Source organism: Mytilus californianus, unplaced genomic scaffold (genome assembly GCF_021869535.1).
Source record: "Mytilus californianus isolate M0D057914Y unplaced genomic scaffold, xbMytCali1.0.p SCAF_2, whole genome shotgun sequence".
Taxonomy (NCBI): domain Eukaryota; kingdom Metazoa; phylum Mollusca; class Bivalvia; order Mytilida; family Mytilidae; genus Mytilus; species Mytilus californianus.
This window is the reverse complement of record NW_026262668.1, coordinates 69,929,790-69,949,732: the sequence shown is the minus strand read 5'-3', so window position 1 is coordinate 69,949,732 and position 19,943 is coordinate 69,929,790. Positions and strand designations below refer to the sequence as shown.

Below are 19,943 nucleotides of genomic sequence, written 5' to 3'. Positions count from 1 at the left end.
TACGAAGTCTCTTCTCTTTAACAGAAGTTACTCGACGGGTCTCAGTCCTGAAGCAGGAATTTTATTGGTTACCTCTTTGGGAGTTTCTGAACTTATTCAACGTTTTGACGGTTCATACCGTAAGGAGATGTGGTAACATTATCAATAAGATAACTATCCGCTAGAGACAAAGGATGAGGACGTTTTTAAAAATTATGAGATGTGGTATGATTGTCAATGAGACAACTATCCACCCGAGTAAACAACTATAGGGCACTCTTCAACATGACCAAAACCATTACCGTATATCAAGCTGTAAAAGGTTCCCATATGACAATTAAGGCAGACAGCAACGCACATACTACTAATTTATTGGCTCCTGACTTGGAACAGACACATATAGAATGTAACGGAGTTAAACATATGTGTGAGCGCTCAATCCTTCCCCTTACCTTAATAAGTGATGCAACAGCTTAATATGAGTACAAGCTACAAACATCAGTTGGAAAAACCTTTAACTCATCAGATTGGGAATAAGCTCACAAAAATCATAACAAAAGACAAAAAAAGAACACAGTTCCGATCTAAAAAAAGAGGCGAAAGATACCAAGATGACATCCAAATTGAAAACCAATCCACAAAAAGCTACATAGAAAAACATAAAGATAGAGCAAAACAAGCCCCATAGACACTAAGGGTGATCTCATGTGCTTCAAAATGGTAAGTAGATCCTGCTCCACTAGTTACACCCGTCATGTTGCTCATGGTAAGTACAAATTCGGTGATTAGTCTCAGCATTCGGAGATGTCACAATCGAGAAAAGAGGAACGGATTGTGGTATAATTCCGTGGCTATTTTTGATACAGATTATCCATAACGGTCAACCAACTCATGATGGCATCACTAAAACTCTCGAAGAGATGACTTCATTTTTACCATTTGAAACATTGTTAAATAGCTTCATTGTTGGCAACAGCTCTCTATAAAGAAAATCTTGATATGCAACGCAGGTTCTGGAATATCGTATCAAATAGGAGATAAATACTCTATATGCGCACGGGCGCTGCTGAAATGTTGCAAAATTGCAATGGAAACTTCACAATTGTAATGCTAAAAATATCCATTTTGTCATAAAGTTTTGTTCTCTACCAACCCTCATTCACAATTTATATATGCAAGTCAAGATATCAGGCAGCCTTTATTGTACTGTTGTATTCTTAATTTTAAATTCGATGGAATAGATGATTACATAGTAATCAAACTTTTATGAGAGGACATCATCTATATAGCGGAACGTGAAGTTAAAGGATTATGATAGCTTCTTGACATTCTGCCTAAGAAGTTCCTGTATGTATATTGCCTCCTATGAATAAAGGAACAAGTCTGCAATTATAGGAGCATATTTGGTTTCCATAGGAATGCCGATTGTTTGTTGAAAAACATGTCCTCTAAACAAAACAAATATGTTGTCAATATAAAAATCAAGTATCTTTATGATGTCATTTTCAACTTTTTTTTGTTGGAATCAGAGAATTTTTGTTTTACAAAGTCTGAGTTATCCCTTCCTAAAACAAGATATTTATATCTATGACACCTTAAGTAAAAAAAGTCTGTACTTTATAATTATTTACAGATTGGTAGGAATTCCAACTAATAAAAAAAGAATGTTTTCCCAGACTTAAACTAGTCTTTCTTTTCTCTTTTTCCTTCTTTTCTTCTATTTCTTATTTTTGTTTTTATTTACTTTTCTTCGCATAGGCTTGGCATATCTTTCTTCGACTTGGGATTTTTGAATTGTTTCTTTTCTATCTTTATCTTTATCTTTTTCTCAACATCTTTTTAAACATATTGCCGTATGTGATATAAATATTTGATCAAATCGTTCTGTGTTGTTTCATTGACAGCACATGTAGATATCAGGTCAATAAAACATGGGAAAATTAATCTCCACAGAATGAATAAATCCTGTCAGACTGTCATACTCACAAACGCTGATAAAATGTTTCCTTCAATAGAAACAACAATGACAAAAAATAATGTTTAAAACATTTCCTGTTTTCATTATTAGCCAGCTATAAAACCAGGTTTAATACACCGTTTTCTACATAAGGAAATGCCTGTACCAAGTCAGGAATATGACAGTTGTTTTCCATTCGTTTGATGTGTTTGCGCTTTGATTTTGTCATTTGATAAAGGACTTTCCGTTTTGAATTTTCCTTGGAGTTCGGTATTTTTGTTATTTTACTTTTTACTATGATAATTTTGCTATTATAATGTATTATAATAACTAGAGTTGTGAGTGAACTCACAAAAGGATACTCTACCACACAATACTATTCGTATATATTGATGTAAGAAAATTTCATTGCCTGCTCTTTAACATGTTGGACCGAGATTATATCCTTTATTCACATCCTAGGGTATCGTCCTACAATTATGTAAAATTGCATCGATATCTGTCTAGTTGTTAGGAGGAGTTGCGCTTGCAAGGCATATGGACGGACGGACGGTCGGACAGATAGGCGGGCGGTTGAACGTACAGGACTCTTCCTATATACCCCTTGCCGCGGAAATTTGGTTTGCGGGGTATAATTATGTTTTGGAGACATTTATTTCAAATTAGAATTATATCAATGTATAAATGTTGGCTCTTTCTGTAATAAAACGTATCCTCGGGATATGTTACAGTTATCGCTTCAAGATCAAAGGTTAAGTTAATTTCGGTGCTTAATAATTCATACGGGCAGTATCAAAAAAACGAAATAATCAAGTTTTTATTGTGATTCATCTACTAAAACTACTATTAATTATTTAGAATTGATAGAAATTACAGCGTACAATTAAGCTAGTGTTGAAAACACAAATATTTTTTTAACGGAAACAGCAGGTAAGATCTTTCATTCTTTTCTTTAGCCAAAAGTTGACTCTGCATCAAACTGTGAACTGAAACACAATTTCAAAAGTTATAAGTATAAACATATGTATACGAAAAATATTCCTTTGAAACTTTTACTATAAGAATAGTTTTTTTCATTACAAATATAGGGGGGAAATGCTGAGATAAAATTCAAACATTATGTTTTATTCGAATGGTACGATTTAGGATTTTTTTTTAAAGTTAACCTGTAAGATTATGACGACCTACTCGTTCATGCAATATTTGTTGTTCAAGCGATTACCTGAGGGTTTGATCTCGCTTTTTTTTTTTCGCAATTGTAGAACATCGGAACGATACTTGTTTTAAATTGATATCCTTATCATTTGAAGAAATGTAAGTTTTTGTTTGCAATTTTAGGATAAAAGGGAATAAACCACCTGTCAGTAAATATAGAAAAGGAGAAACTAGCAGCAACGTTAGTGGTCTCGGAATGTTCAAAGAATGTCTCTTTTGTTGTTGTGTTATGATAGTATATTTGAATAAAGGTTTGTTTCATTTTAGTGAATAATTATTTAATAAGATTTCAAATTACTAATTCAAACTTTTTGTATCCATGAAAAAAACAGTGTGAAATAAAAAACAAATCTTCAAAAAGTCCCGTAAAAAAAAGAAGTCATTGAATTGGTGAAATCCATTTCGGGGAAAAATGCTATTTTGATAATTTTAAATTCATAATTCTGACTTTTTAAAACTTTTTATATTGATTCATGTGTGACTAAACAAATATATAGGGATATAGTTACGATTCTGTTGTCAGGTCATTAAAGATTGCATATTTTGGCGTTAATATTGATTCACTTATAGGGTCTTTGCATCGGCACTAAACACATTTATTTAAAAACCAGTTGTTGGCATGACACGGGTTATGTTCTTCTCATATATGTTATGATGGTATGATACTAAACCCCTAACGGGAAGGATTGTGCCTGATATTCATATGATGAAGACATAATCTTTCAATCAGTTTAATTGAAGTCTGGAGCTGGCATGTCAGTTAACTGCTAGTAGTCTGTTGTTATTTATGTATTATTGTCATTTTGTTTATTTTCTTTGGTTACATCTTCTGACATCAGACTCGGACTTCTCTTGAACTGAATTTTAATGTGCGTATTGTTATGCGTTTACTTTTCTACATTGGCTAGAGGTATAGGGGGAGGGTTGAGATCTCATAAACATGTTTAACCCCGCCGCATTTTTGCGCCTGTCCCAAGTCAGGAGCCTCTAGCCTTTGTTAGTCTTGTATTATTTTTAATTTTAGTTTCTTGTGTACAATTTGGAGTTTAGTATGGCGTTCATTATCACTGAACTAGAATACATATTTGTTAAGGGGCCAGCTGAAGGACGCCTCCGGATGGGGAATTTCTCGCTGCATTGAAGACCTGTTGGTGACCTTCTGCTGTTGTCTGTTCTATGGTCGGGTTGTTGTCTCTTTGACACATTCCCCATTTCCATTCTCAATTTTACCCTAAAAATTGAATCCATACAAATGGTATTTATCTATTTTTGTGGCGATGGAAATATTACAACAGTATTTCAAATCGAATGGACTCTTTGAAATACAGGAGCATGTAGTTCAGTGGTTGTCTTTTGATGCTGTACATCATATTTGTTTTTCATTGTTTTGTACATAAATCAGGCCGTTAGTTTTCTCGTTTGAATTGTTTTACATTTGTCATTTCGGGGCCTTTTATAACTAACTATGCGGTATGGGTTTTGCTCATTATTGAAGGCCGTACGGTGACCTAGAGTTGTTAACTTCTATGTCATTTGGTCTCTGAAGAAGAGTTGTCTTATTAGCAATTATACCACACCTTCTTATTTGTATATGAAATTGTCGGTTATACGTCAATTTAACAGCAACACAAAAGTACAAACATATATATATATATGAGGTGAAAAAGCACAAACATGTATATATGAGGTCATACGGTAATTTAATTATCTAAATAAACTTGAAAATTATTTTCCAGTTTTGTGCCAGTGCAACGGCACCGAGGAGATCATTGATGCAACTTTGTTCACGACAATAATTGTTCAGTCACCAGGATATAGCAATGGGTATAACATGTGCGTAATTTATATTTAACAACACTCTTTTATAGACACATTTTACTTACCAAATATTATTACGATCATTATCATTAATTAAACTAACAGCTGGTGTATTTTTCATTGGAAAAATCTTTTAATTAAGTCCTACCAGCCTCAAAAGTATTTAACTATGTAAAAAATAGTTCTTTTCTGTTTTGTAGTATTAAAAAAACTATTTGTATGTAAAAAATTTCTTGATAGATCCGTTTAAACACTTATGATGAAAACATTGCAGGGAAGTTATACGCCAGATGCTTTCTTCTGGTTGCTTATTTAGCAAGACATGTTGTAAAAAAGAAATAAACGTGATGTTAGGGTTTCTACCATTCACGGTGATATGCTTGCTAACGACCAACCTTTCCCTTGCAGATTTCAAGCTAATTTAGATATCTGTCTGTCAGCATATTAGTATGCTAGACATTGAAGTTAGGTGCTTTAAAAAGAATTGTCATAGCAGATGATTGAACAACTTATTAATGACTTCATGTATATAGTGTACATATACTGGTAATAATACTGAAACTGTCAAATTATGCGGATTCACCCAATTGAACTGCTTACGAAATATTTAAACCACTTATTGTCAAAAATGACAAAAGACGAAGTGATTATTTTCTGTGCGAATGAGGTTTATGATTTTTATTGTATCTCCCTAGAATCATTTTTACAAAAAGTGCTGTTGTTTAATTATCATCACAAATGAATATAAAACTTATAATAATAGAATTCATCCGCATCTCCTGGTGTCGTTCTGAAATCCAAATACCTATAAAATTAAAATAAGTGTGCTTTTGTTGTTGAATGACAGTACAGACACTACAAGTATTGTATTTTTTCTTCAGTAATATTTGCACCGAGTGTTGTTAACATTTCAGAAATCTTTCATGCAAATGGAGGATACATTCTGAAGTTTTGACAAGCAAAGTCTACATAAATGCTCATTTTGTTGGTTTGCAGACGATACATGATGCTGTTCGAGTGAATGCAGGTAAGAGAGATTTCACTTTTCATGAAGTTATTTGTGTCTAAAATGTGAATATTCCATTTCTAAAATCAACAATTCTAGAGCTAACGCTCTATATAAAAACTTGAATGAGATAGATACATTTACGTTTGGGATTATTTATCACCCCCATTTAAACCAGACTCAAGCTAGCGACCAATTCCAGCGACCAATCAAGCTAGCGACCAATTCTATCGACCACTAAAGTTAGCAATGAGAATCAACTTGTCAAAGAATCATAATGCGGTATGTGTGAAAACCACAAAACCACATTATGAAGAAACGTTCGGCATATTGATATCAAGAAGTAAAGAAATATAGAGTTTCTATAAAAAAAAGCGTGCCAGCAATTCGAAAAAAGTCCAAATATCTTAATAAAGACTGTGTCAGATGTATGATGTTTGATGAAATTTTGAATATGTCTTTTATTAATACAGTCGACTTTGTTAACGAACTATTTTTATTCCGCGATCTAAACACATACTAAATATTATCATACATGTATTTATATAAATGAAAGTGCACCCCCTCCCCGGATTTTACACCATCGGGAAAGGGACAAGTTGGGAAAATAACCATATTTTGACGTCTTCTTTACGTTTTCTGTGTTTTCCATACTCTAAACCTATCATATTGTAAACTTGTATCAGTTATTGCAAATAAATATTAAAGACGTCTATCTCATAAGCATATAATGGCTATATAAAAGCACATGGCGGATCAGAAATGAGAATAAAAAGTAAACAAATCGAATTTTAAAAAACAAGAATATCTGTCCATGATGATTTGCTCGCACATCATTTTCCATATTCAGTAAACCGTAAAACTTGTGTCAAAATGCTAATTTTGGCATTCAATTTAGAAAGATCACATTATAATGAACATGTGTACTACGTTTTAAGTTGATTTGACTACAACTTCATCTTCAACTACATTCATTAATAACGTTAGTCTAATGCAGTATGAATGGACGGACGGACGGATAAAAGAACGATCGAACGGATGAACGGTGAAACGAACGAACGAACGAACGAACGAATGAACGAACACACACACCAGAGAATATCATGCGCTTTACTATCGTAGGCCGAGCATAAAAATATATATTTAATGTGAGTTGACTTAAACTTGTTCCATAGTACAATATATATGCTTTCAAATAAACGACATAAGAAAAATACTATGTGCGATAGAATTACTATATACTGGCTTTCCATACACTCGGCATCCTCAAATATCCTGTGTTTTTTAGAAAAGGAACTTTTAATGTCTATTTCCTATAATAAATATGAAAACATATGGAAGAGCAAGCTGTAAGGGTGTATTTCATGCCGATAATAAGTACTTTCAAATGAAATTATGCGTGCACTATTTTGTACGGCATGCACCTTTACTTGAAATAAATGTATCGACAGGTAAAAACGACGTCTGATTAAAGGGAAAATGTACACTTTGAACCCCTATAATTACCGAATGGGCCTAACCCCCAAAAAATTATTTCAGTGGGCTCTGCTCTGATTTATTACCTTTCATTTGAGCCATGTCCGGTAAAGAACTTTGCCGTACGAAGCTGAGACGTCATTGGTGTTGATGTGGTCCACTTTCACTTCAAATGCTGGACATCTCTGGTCACTTAAACGTCAAAAAACAATATATACCGTACTGGTAGATAGATTTTTTTTAACAGAACGTTTCTTCATAATGGGGTTTTGTGGTTTTCACACATACCGCATTGTGATTCTTTGACAAGTTGATTTTCATTGCTAACTTTAGTGGTCGATAGAATTGGTCGCTAGCTTGATTGGTGGCTGGAATTGGTCGCTAGCTTGAGTCTGGTCATTTAAATAAGAGTAACACTTCTGAAACAATGCTTCGCCTTACGGGTTTTGTTATATCTGACAATGCTTCCAATTTCTAACTAATTTAGATTCCCTTTATGATGTCGGCTTGCATAAAAATATCGTCAATTATACTGATGCAAACATTTCATATTTATTTTATATTTCTAGTGTTCTTTTCCTTCTGCATTAAGATTTAATTCCAACTCTCTGTTTACTACTTTACTTTAAGAAACAAATGAAACAGTAGATTTGATTATTGATAGCAGCGAAAATCCTTCAGCAGATAGAACTGTAGTGATTACTAGACAAACAAATATCATATCGATAGTATTTACAACTGACGATGATACAGGAAATGATGGATCGGGATTCGAAATTCAAGTCATGATAGCGAAAGATTTCTGTAAGTCGACTAGTCTATTTATTCCAGCAATACTAGAAGCATCAACTTGTTCTTAAATGTAAGGCGAATGTAGTTTTCTTGCATAGAGATTACCTTACAAATTCAATATGTCAAAATTGGCATAACAATGTGTCTAACTTGAAATCGTTGTCAAATTGATGATGTTATCATATAAATTTAGTTCTATGAGAGTGAACATCACTTTGTTACTATGTCTCTTAAAAAAGGCTCATCTATTTTAAAAAACTAAAAATTGAAAAGCGTTATTACTTCAAAATCTTTGAAAATTCCCTAGAGAGCCTCTTCAATATTCTTGAAAATGACATAGCTGTAAGTTTAAACAGCATCATTCCAAATATGAATAGCATATCATAGTTATTTTTCATCAGCTGACATAATAGAAAATATCTGAACATTATGAATATCAATGTCATCATGACAGAGAACAAGGATTTACTATAACGCAAAGTTTCACGAAATTCTCCTTCATAAACAAACTAAATAATTTAGAAAATTGAATATGAATAAAAGGAGATATTGGGTATGTTATGTTCGTAATCCAACCAAACACAAAACCAAATGACAACATAGTACGGTCTTCAACAAAGACAGGTGCATACTCCATATGACAAGCTCTGATACACAATGGGTTTAGAAAAGTTGTAAAAATAATTTAAAAAAGACTATCAAAGATCTATCTGGAATACCAAATTCCTCAAAATGAAAAAAAAACCAAAACATTAGATTAAAACATGACATAAAACAACAACTTTCGAAGTTCCAGATTAAAGCATGCACATGAACACAGGACAGGGCCAAACCAAACCCTTAAAATCCAAACCCCCTCCAATTTCAACCACTGGACAAAAAAAAACGGCAATTAAACATCAAAAGCACAAGTAAAAAAATTAACAATATTATACAATATAAAATCAAGTCAAAGTTTCTAACAAGAAGCTCATCGTGCCAAAGGTGAAGACCTGACATCAAGCTGTTCCTCACACTTTAATTGATGGCTATTCTTCAAAGAAGGTGTCATATACAGCAACGTCATAAACAGTATAGGATTCGATGTTATGCAATGCCTATAATAAAATGTATAGAACCCTAAAGCAACAAAAAAAAAAGAAACACCCCAGTCCTGTTTTAAACTATGAAAATCCAGTGAACCGTCGTTCGATGTTTTTTTTTCATAGAAAAAAAGCTTAAAAACCCTAACAAAAGCGTTAATAGATGTGTTGCAATAATAGATTAAATGTTTAAACTATAACAGTCAAACAATCCCACAAAGCTTTAGAATAAGGAAAATGTGCGTTGTATTGGTATTCATTCCCTTACTATATATTCCAACGAACACTAAATGAAGTGTTGTTGATCTAGAATTCTACGTACAATCTATCAAAGAAATGTGCAAATTTGCGTTGAAAGGGTAGACCTACCCGTTATTATAGAATTGGCCATCTTGCAAGCGTCAGTTCGAGGAAAGTCAGAGTTGAGAACTGTTTTATTTTTATTTTTTAATTTTATAGCAGGGACAGGTTGTCCGGGACCATCTTTACTGGACGCCAAAGATACAGAACAATACATAACGAGTCCTAACTTTCCAGATACATATGGGAAGTAAGTGTACATTACATTTTATCCACAGTTGATTTTAACAAACATCCTATTTCAAACGTTATTACACGTCAGTCTCAGATTCAAAACATTCAATGAAGAAGAGGAATTGAAATTTTCGCCGTGTTTTTATGATTTGTTTTCACTAGTATTCTTTTTTTATAGATACAAGTAGTTGTAGACTTTTGTTTATTTGTTTAATGTTATTTTCAAATAAAAGAAACTGAAAATATAATGTCCTTTTTTTGGACGATATTACTTTCTGATGTAAATCATTTTTTAGAAGGGTAAAGCCAATGATTAAGTTCATCTAAAAGCAACATAAAAATCTGAATTAACTGCTACTAGCATATGATTTTGTTCAACGTCATTTAATCTCAAAGTAGGTTTTCGTGTAGCAGCGTGCTTGCACCTGCACGTTCAAAATCCAAAACGGCATCAGACTTGTGCAAAGTAGGTTAATTCGTAAACCGTAAACCCACTGAATATACATGCAACATTTACCACTGGACGTTATACAGAAACCAATCACCGTCTGCCTTTCTGCAGTTAGAAAAAAGACAACTAGAAGAAAATGATCGACAATTTAGAAAATATATTACAAATATTTTGTGTGTGATTATATGATATTTTTTTTACTTCAAAAAATTTCCAGACATGTCCATATATTTTGGTATTTCTTCTTCTTGGCTCAGTTGATGAATTACTGATATATTTCAGAAATGTTGATTGTGAATGGACTATAACATCTTCTCCGACTTCAGAGGTCAACATTTCTGTTGTCTTTGTTAACCTTGATTTTGGAGGATCTACTTGCTATCATTACTTACGAATTGATGGTACGTGCTATAGATAATGACAAAACCAATCGCTTTATCATAATACACAAAACGATACTACATATCTCTATTATGAAATCGCTTTGAACTTTTGTATTGAACTTACATCATAAACCTTGGATTATGTATAAAAAGTGGCTCCCTTTTCAAAACTTAGTGGGTACAGGTTGACGCATTTTTAGATAATGAAAGAAAGTTTGTGGCATCATTAAGGAAATTTGAAATAAATTAAAACCATTATTTTTATTTTAATATATGAATTTCAAGATGAGGATTAGCGCTTAATGAAACAACAATAAAAAAATTTGCACCATACGGCCTTCAACAATGGACAGATGCCTACATCGTACAATCGCTTTAATAATGATTAAAAGATAATTGTCGATTGTTATTGGCCAATATTTCTTGCATATTCAGAACATGAACACAAAAATAAAATTAATGCAATAAATGTTATAGTAGGTTCTTCAAAGTTGTTTGGCCGGGTTTAAAACGACACGGTAACTAAACAGCATGAAAAAAACATAAATACAATATAGAGGTCACGTGTATTATATTTGTTAATGCCTCAATATTTGACCACTGAATTACAAGTTACCATGCATTTCTCTGTTTCAGGTCATGGAGACTTCTGTCAGCCGTTTGACAGCGGAAACATTGACAATTATTCATACAGTGCATCAGATATAACTGTAGTATTTTATAGTGACAACTTTAATCCGAAAACTGGATTCGTAATCAAATATATTAAGCACAACATAGCATTAGAAGAAACCACTACAGAGGTAAGTTATACTTGTATATAGTATATATCAAAGATATTTTAACAACATTTACATATGATAAAGGCAATACATTAGTCTTGTGCATTAATACTTTGTATACTTCATAACAGTGTTTAGTCATATTTTTACCGATAATATTTCTGCATCTATTTCGTATATAGTACTATATTATTACAAACAACAGCTAAGACATCACAACAGATGATTGTTAGACGAATGCATTTCGGCCAGGTGATACAACTATCCACCAGAGACCAATGGACATAGAAGTTATCAACTTAAGGTCCCCGTACGGCCTGCAACAATGAACAAAACCTATACTGAACACTAGTAGTCAGATATATAAGGCCGCGGTATGTCAAAATGTTAAACAATTCAAACGACAAAAAAACAATTAGCTTTATGCTAAAACAATAAAAGAAAAACAAATATCACAGACAGCAACCGACGACAACAACTGAGATACAGGCAGACTTGGGTCAGGCACACAATTTGCATATGGCGGGGTTAATATTTTTATTAGCCCTCAACCGCCCCCTTACTTGGAACATTGGTGTTACACCACAAAATAAGAACAAACTGTAAAGTTCAGTAGAAAAGGGCTCGACTTTTCCGCCCGAAACACAACATATGTGCTTTAAATCGATACACTGTAGGCCGTTAGTTTTTAATACAATGTATAGCAATACATATTTTGTTTTGTTTTATACTGTTAAAAAACATCAATCTTAGTACCGATAAATACAATATCCAAAGATATAAATACAGTATAAAATTGATAGCCTTTATAAATAAGTGTATTTCAAGGATAGATACGATTACTTGGATCTTTAATGCAATTTCAGGTCACCTCTAAATCAACATTACAAACAAAAACAACTGCCTTCGATACATCAACTATCCATTCAACGGAAGAAACTTCAACAACTATGACAACTGAACAAACGACAACAGAAGATTATATAACAACAGAAATAACGACAAAAGCGACAACAGATAAGCCAACTACGACAGTGGAAGTCACTACAACAGATGTTACAAGTAAGCCGACAACGACGATAGAATCCACGACAACAGAAGTCACAAGTAAGCCGACAACAACGGTGGAAGTCACGACAACAGAAGTCACAAGTAAGCCGACAACGACAATGGAAGCTACGACAACTGAAATTACAAGTAAGCCGACAACTACGATAGAATCCACGACAACAGAAGTCACAAGTAAGCCGACAACGACGATGGAAGTCACGACAACAGAAGTCACAAGTAAGCCGACAACGACACTGGAAGCTACGACAACAGAAGTAACACGTAAGCCGACAACAACAGTTGAATTCACGACAACAGAGGTCACAAGTAAGCCGACAACGACGGTGGAAGTCACGACAACAGAAGTCACAAGTAAGCCGACAACAACAGTTGAATTCACGACAACAGAAGTCACGAGTAAGGCGACTACCACGGATCCAACTACAACAATGGTAATAACTACAACAGAAGTCACAAGTAAGTACAAAACCACGGATCAAACTACAACCATGGAAGCCACACCAACAGAACTCACAAGTAAGCCGACAACCACAGATCTAACCACAACAATAGAAGCTACGACAACAATAGTCACAAGTAAGCCGACAACCACGGGTCCAACTACAACAATGGAAGTCACGACAACAGAATTTACAAGTAAACAGACAACCACGGACCCAACTACCACAATAGAATCTACGACAACAGAAGTCACAAGTAAGCCGACAACAACGGATCCAACTACAACAATGGAAGCCATGACAACAGAAATCACCAGTAAGCCGACAATCACGAATCCAACTACAACTATGGAAGCCACGACAACAGAAATCACCAGTAAGCCGACAACCACCAATGCAACAACAGAAATCATTAGTAAGTACACAACCACGGACCAAATAACAACAACAGTGGAACCCACAACAGCAGTAATAACATGTACGCCGACAACCACGGATTCAACTACAAAAGTGGAAGCTACAACTACAGAAGTCACAAGTAGACATACATCCACGGAAACAACTACAACAGTTGTAGTTACGACATTAGAAGTCACAAATAAGCCGACAACCACTGATATAACAACAACAGTGGAAGTCACAATTAAGCCAACAATGAATACAATAACTACAGTGGAAGCCACGACAACAAAAACAACAAGTAAGGTGAAAACTGCTGACGCAACTACAACATTGGAAGTCACGACAACAAAAGTCACAAGTAAGCCGACAACGATGGATCCAACAACAACATTCAAAGTCACATCAACAGAAGTAACAAGTAAGTTGCCAACGACCGATCCAACTACAACATTGGAAGTCATTACAACAGAAATAAGAAGCAAACTGACAACCAAGGATCCAAATACAACAATGGAAATCACGACAACAGAAATAACATGTAAGTACACAACCTCTGATCTAACAACAACAATGGAAGTCACGCCGATTGAAGTCGAAGCAACGTCAACAGATATAACACGTGATCCAACAACAACGGTCCCAATTATTACAGAGGAAGCCACGATAACAGAAGTCACAAGTAGGCCGACAACCACGGACCGAATTATAACAGTGGAAGCAACGACAATAGAAATTACAAGTAAGCCTACAACCAAACACCCATCTAAATCAATGGAAATCATGACAACAGAAATTATAAAATCGAAACCAAATACAACATTTGAAGTCATAATTACTGAAATTACAAGCGAATCAACATCTTTTGAACCAAGTACAACAGAGAAGATCAATTCTTAGATGACAACTACAACTCGAACTTCAACACCAGAACGAACAATAGTTACTAAAACAACAGAGCAGACCATTACTGACGCAATAACAACCATGGTCACAACAACAAACCGGTCAAAAGCAGGTGAATAAAAAACTATTTCAACAACAAAATGTACTTTTGCAAAGGAAGTGACGTTTACTTTGACAATATCAGACGTAACTACGACAGAAGTTACAATTAAAGCTACAACACATAAAAAAAGCACATCGTCAGACGTAACAACTTTGTCTGCAATAACTGTTCAAACAACAATTTTCACAATCTCTACCACTTTCAAAAATATTCTCATCAAAACAAACAACACTACAAACAGCAAAGGAAAGGACCACTACAGTATGAGTTCGGAGAGATTTCAACTGTGGTAGATACTACTTTAGAAACAACCAACCTACCCTCGACAGAAATATCTACTGAACCCTTCACAATACTACTAACAACTAGAGAAACTACAATATCACATTTGTCAACTATACCATAACAGAAAATACTTCAACGGACGTGGCAAAAAAATGAAAACAACACGTTTTTAATTTCATGCTTCCGAAGCGCTTTTCTGGATTTACCTTCACCAGGAACGCTCAAAGCCGAACATTTGAACGCCAAGGATGTATAAGAACCTAAAAAACTGAAGAGCTCTTCCCAAAAAGGACCTAAAAATAGCCAAATCCATCTCAGGTCATCTTTGCCTGAGGGAGTTGAAACCTTAGTTTCTTTATAATTTCTAAATTTATTAACGGACAGTTTTAGAAAGGTATGTGATAATCATGTCAGTACCGAAGTACTGAATACTGAGCTGATCATACCCTCGGGGACTGATAGTCCACCAGTTATGTATACAACAACTACACCTGACCAACTACCACTGTTCAATCCACATCAGGTAAAAAGCCTATGACAACATCTGAAATTTATACAACAACAAACTGTATATCTATATCAACAACAACAGAACAACAAATGTAGAAACTACACCCTGGGCTAGTACAACACATAAAACTATAAATAAGATGTTTACAACATTTTTTAAATCAACTACAACTAAATTGAAAACAACTGATAATACCACCATACACCTGCCTTTACCCCACTGGCAGCAACAGGAAAATCGTCGAAAGTAACTTCAACTTTTCCGACTACATCAGAAAGGTCGCAAGTGCTTCTTCAATGTTACATCGAACTACATTACATACAAAAACTACCTCTGAAATCCTTTCAAATGGCATGGCCACTGCGATTTCAAAGATTGACAGGGGTATAGAAATATGTGCATCTCTGTATTTCTCCCGTCCTGCAGTAAAACCTTGGCTAAAGTGCGGTATCTATTTGACTGTGGTATAAATACACAGTCTGTCCAGTCGGAGCAAGAACGTTTAATTCGATGCCCCGTCTAAGGGGAATGACACGCTCTATGCAGGTTAAAAAACCTGCAACAATATCCTGAGGACTCCATACGTATCCTGTTGCAAAAAAATAGCAATGACCGTATCCAACATACCCTCGATTTTCCAGTTGCAGTCCAAAATGTCGACCTACCTTTCATACTTAACTATTGTGATCATCCTTAACTAGTTATTGCTGAAATATGCATGAATGCTTGCCGCTGAATATCATAATAAACAAGTATCAATCAATTAATATGACCACTGGGGAGAAAACCACAACGGTAAAAATTGCTACTAAATCGACATTGAACACAGCTTTACATAATTCAGTTACACGTAAGATAACCGAGACGGTAACAAATGAGGAAGGTATGTGTAAATCGCAATTGTCATACATATAAATGATAACGGAAACAACAAGTGTAACAAACATACTGGACATAACAACTGACCATACCAACCACCAACACCCGACTCCATCGAGAACACAGACGAACAGCCTGACTTGGGACATGATCACAATGTAGGGGGGGATATGAAATATAAGCTAATTTGAAATATTGGAATGTTTTTAACTCATTTTTGTTTCGTCATTACTATCCGTTTTAACTAATGTAGTGTTGAATTTTATAACGATTTTAAATACTAGTTTTACGGCCATATCATACATTTAGACTGGTTCTATGAACAGTTTTTTTTTAACATTGCTAAACTACTGTCGCTTTAATTCATTTTAATACTGCAATATAATATAATTATCTTAATTTTATTATTATTCTCATTTATATTAAAAAATAATGTACTTATAGATATTGTTCACAGATTTTGTTTCACCTACACATTGTATTATTCGTGGATCAACTTATATGTTTTCATATTACAATTACAATAAGATAAATTTTATCGTCGTGGATTTGTTCTTTTTTCAGATTTATCTGTCACAGTAATATCAGATTCAGCACTAAATGGAATTGTTATGGGAACTTTAGTTACAACTTTTGCACTTATTTCAACTGTAGGCGTTGTGATTTATACGTGCCTCTTTAGGCGGTATAACATCAATTCGAAACGTGTAAGAGATGGAAACCAGCTACCCTCGAACCGTTACCCTTCTTCTTATCACGATATGCAATCGCATTCAACTCAAATAGTGATTCCTTGTAGATGGGTATCGATGTGGGATGCATTCCAAATGCCAGGATATAATCCTACATTCCAGCGAAGTAATAAAATGGTGAAAAAAGAACAAGATGTTCCAAAATGGATACAAATGTTGGACGATTTGGAAAAATCTGGTTGTTTGCAAACTTTTTGGAAGGATACAAATTTCCGTTAGAATTAAAAACAAATTTAATAAACTTTCTTAAATAGTTGATTACATTTTAGTTTTGACATTTGTTCTCCGATTCGACACAATGAATGCTTCACATAGAGCTTCTGTAGATACAATTCCTGAATACCTGATAATATTTCCTTTTCATAGAACTCTTCTACGTCAAACTATAGTTTTTAATGGAATATGTGACCTTTGTGATATGTTGTATTTTTATTTTCGGCATAAAAGATGCAGAAATATTCAGATATAAAACGTCAGGTTAAAGCATGTGCTGTTGAACTATAGTGTTATGATGGGCCTTGGCTATGATAATTTACGATTAAAACGGTACTCTGAATGCCGTGTTCGCTTTCATGAATTTCCAAATAGAGAGCTGATTTTGGCCATTTTCAGTGAGCTGTTATACTTTATTAAAGATTATATATAATTTTTTGTTAACCGTCAATAAAGTCCTCTTCAATATCTATGATGCAATGAGGTAGTAGGTGACCTAAAATAGCAAAATAAAGCAAGCAATATCTCCAAAAGAAAAACGTGATGAAAATCATAAAAAATATACGCGAAAAGTTAACATTGAACAACAAACTGATGTGATCTTCAGTGCTATAAGATGTGAATGTACCTCAATCATTTGAAACCGCCATAGCTATATAGCTGGTCTGTATAATGATGAACACCGTATTTCAACATAAATACGTCTCCTTCAAGTTTACCCAAAAGCTTATTTTGTTCATTCATATCCTTACTGAAAACATTTCTCATTTCAAACTTTTACCTTCGGTCTTGTTTAAGAGTTAGATAATTCACATTTACTGATGGTTAATGAATGTACAATTGTCTTGGGGTTAGACAAGGTATATTTACAAATATGTTGTCGCATGAAGCTTTATCACCAACTGTAACTTTTCTGGTGTTAACATCATCAACATGAAGGGTGTCACAGTTGATGAGCAGGTACTGCTGACCCTTACGGACAGGAGCAGCAGTACTGATTTCATCTCTTGATTTTGTGGGGTTTGTGTTGTTCGACTTTGAGTTTTTTGTGTTGTGTTCTTTGGACTGTTGTGTAATTTTTCGTTTTTGATTTCATTTGGCAATAATGTTGTCGGTCTTTATTCAACTTTGTGTTTGTTTTTTATTGTTCTCTTGGCAACTTCTTGCTATTTTTACTGCTCTATGACTAGTAAGAATATTTGAACCATATGACGTTACATGTAGATGGTCAAGATTGTTAGTAACAGGTCGAATGTGTATCAGATGTTGATTAAAGCACATTGTACGTTCTTATATATCATTCTAATATGATGTTTTTTAAACGCTTTGAGTACACACCCGTGGTAAAATTCGAATATATTCATATGTCAGCTGATAGGCATCGTCATGATTTGTTTGGGCTGTTCTAAATCTTCTCCCACGTCATATGCTTTTTATGAATGATTTACCTCACGTCAGATAGTGTAAATGACGTCATTGAACTATAACGTAATATGTAATGATTTTACGGGAAAATGCACGAATGGAAAACCGAAAGTCGTCAACATATGTAAACATAAACAAACGATGGTAAGAATTTGTATAATGTCAATATCTTCTTAAATGAAAGTTTGATAATCAATTAAATTCATCCAAATATGTCTTAACAGAAAGTAGTATGTTATTGTATATCGTTTAAGAATGTCACTTATTCATTTTTCTTCGTCGATTACGTCAATGTTAATAGTATATTTAATTACGGGAACAGCAAACATTTCCTTTTACATGGAGCGCTTCGACCTAAAAGAATTGCTTTGTCCTATTAGAATAGAAATAATTCATGGGGGCTTGAATTTATATTGATTTTACCACGGGTTGGCCCTTTATGCTGATATTTTACCCCTCGCTGTCGCGCGTGGTAAAATATTTAGCATAAAGGGTCAACCCGTGATAAAATCACGAGCTTCGGTACTATCCCGATTTAAAAAAAAAAACGTTTTGGTTTTATTACCATCATTATATTGGTTGCTGCGCAACAGCATATACGAAATATACCCAAAATGCCACCAATTTAGAAGGTGTGTGATATAGAGTTACAACTAACAAATTAAATGGAATTTGGGGGTGGTGCCAAAAACGATCCTTATCGCCTCTTGTCCTTTTAGTTTATGTACAAAGTAGTTCTAAAACAAGTTGATCTCTTCTTAGGTAAATTCGACCCTAGATTATATTGGCTGTTCAATTAAACCTGTTTTATGATGTGGTTGCTCTTAAACGTTTAATGCATTTGGACACTCAACTTTGGTCTAAAGCATACCTGATGATACTTACTTTAGAAAACACATGACGAGCGCAGTCATATGGTTTCATATGTTTATAGATTGTATAAGAATCTGAAAAGAGTCGAGTGCGTCATTCTGAATAAATATGCTATTAAGGAAAATCATATATCAACTTCTGAAGTCTAGTAAATTAAATAAAAAAACAACAAATATACTTGGAACGTAATTTTATCTTCAACTAAAAATATGAACAATGTATCAATTTGACACACAATTAATTTTACAAATTCAAAATTATTGAAAAATTATACAGCCTTTTACTGCGTGAATGAATTTTCAAAAATACAAGTTAATGATGGTTCTCTGACAAATACTGAGAGTATACATTTCTAAAAATAAAAACCAAACCTTATACAGAGCAAATTACAATCAAAGAGTAAAAACAAATTCTTCTAAATAAATCAAGGCGCTATTTTTCTAAAGGGTAAGGACATCCTACGAATATGACAGAACGGTATCATACAAAACAATAAAGTTTTAGATGTAAGTAAAACAACCAAACAGTTCAATCAACTCAAACGATTTTGGCTTGATATTTGTAGGCACAAACGAGGATTAAAAGATTGGTTCACGCCTTTCTGTACTAAG

The 19,943-nt window shown here is 34.0% G+C and overlaps 1 protein-coding gene across 2 annotated transcripts in view; it reads left to right on the top strand.

Annotated features, from left to right (window-relative positions):
- Positions 1–261: 261 nt before the first annotated feature.
- LOC127728151 (40S ribosomal protein S18) overlaps positions 262–19,943 on the top strand; it is an 821,762-nt gene continuing 802,080 nt past the window's right edge. The window contains exon 1 of one of the 2 annotated variants that reach the window (XM_052235401.1): positions 262–267. In XM_052235401.1, coding sequence (XP_052091361.1) covers positions 265–267 — 3 coding nt within the window. In that variant the 5' untranslated portion in view covers positions 262–264. Of the gene's footprint in view, positions 268–695; positions 700–19,943 lie in introns of those variants that run through there. The other variant, XM_052235399.1, reaches the window with a different exon arrangement.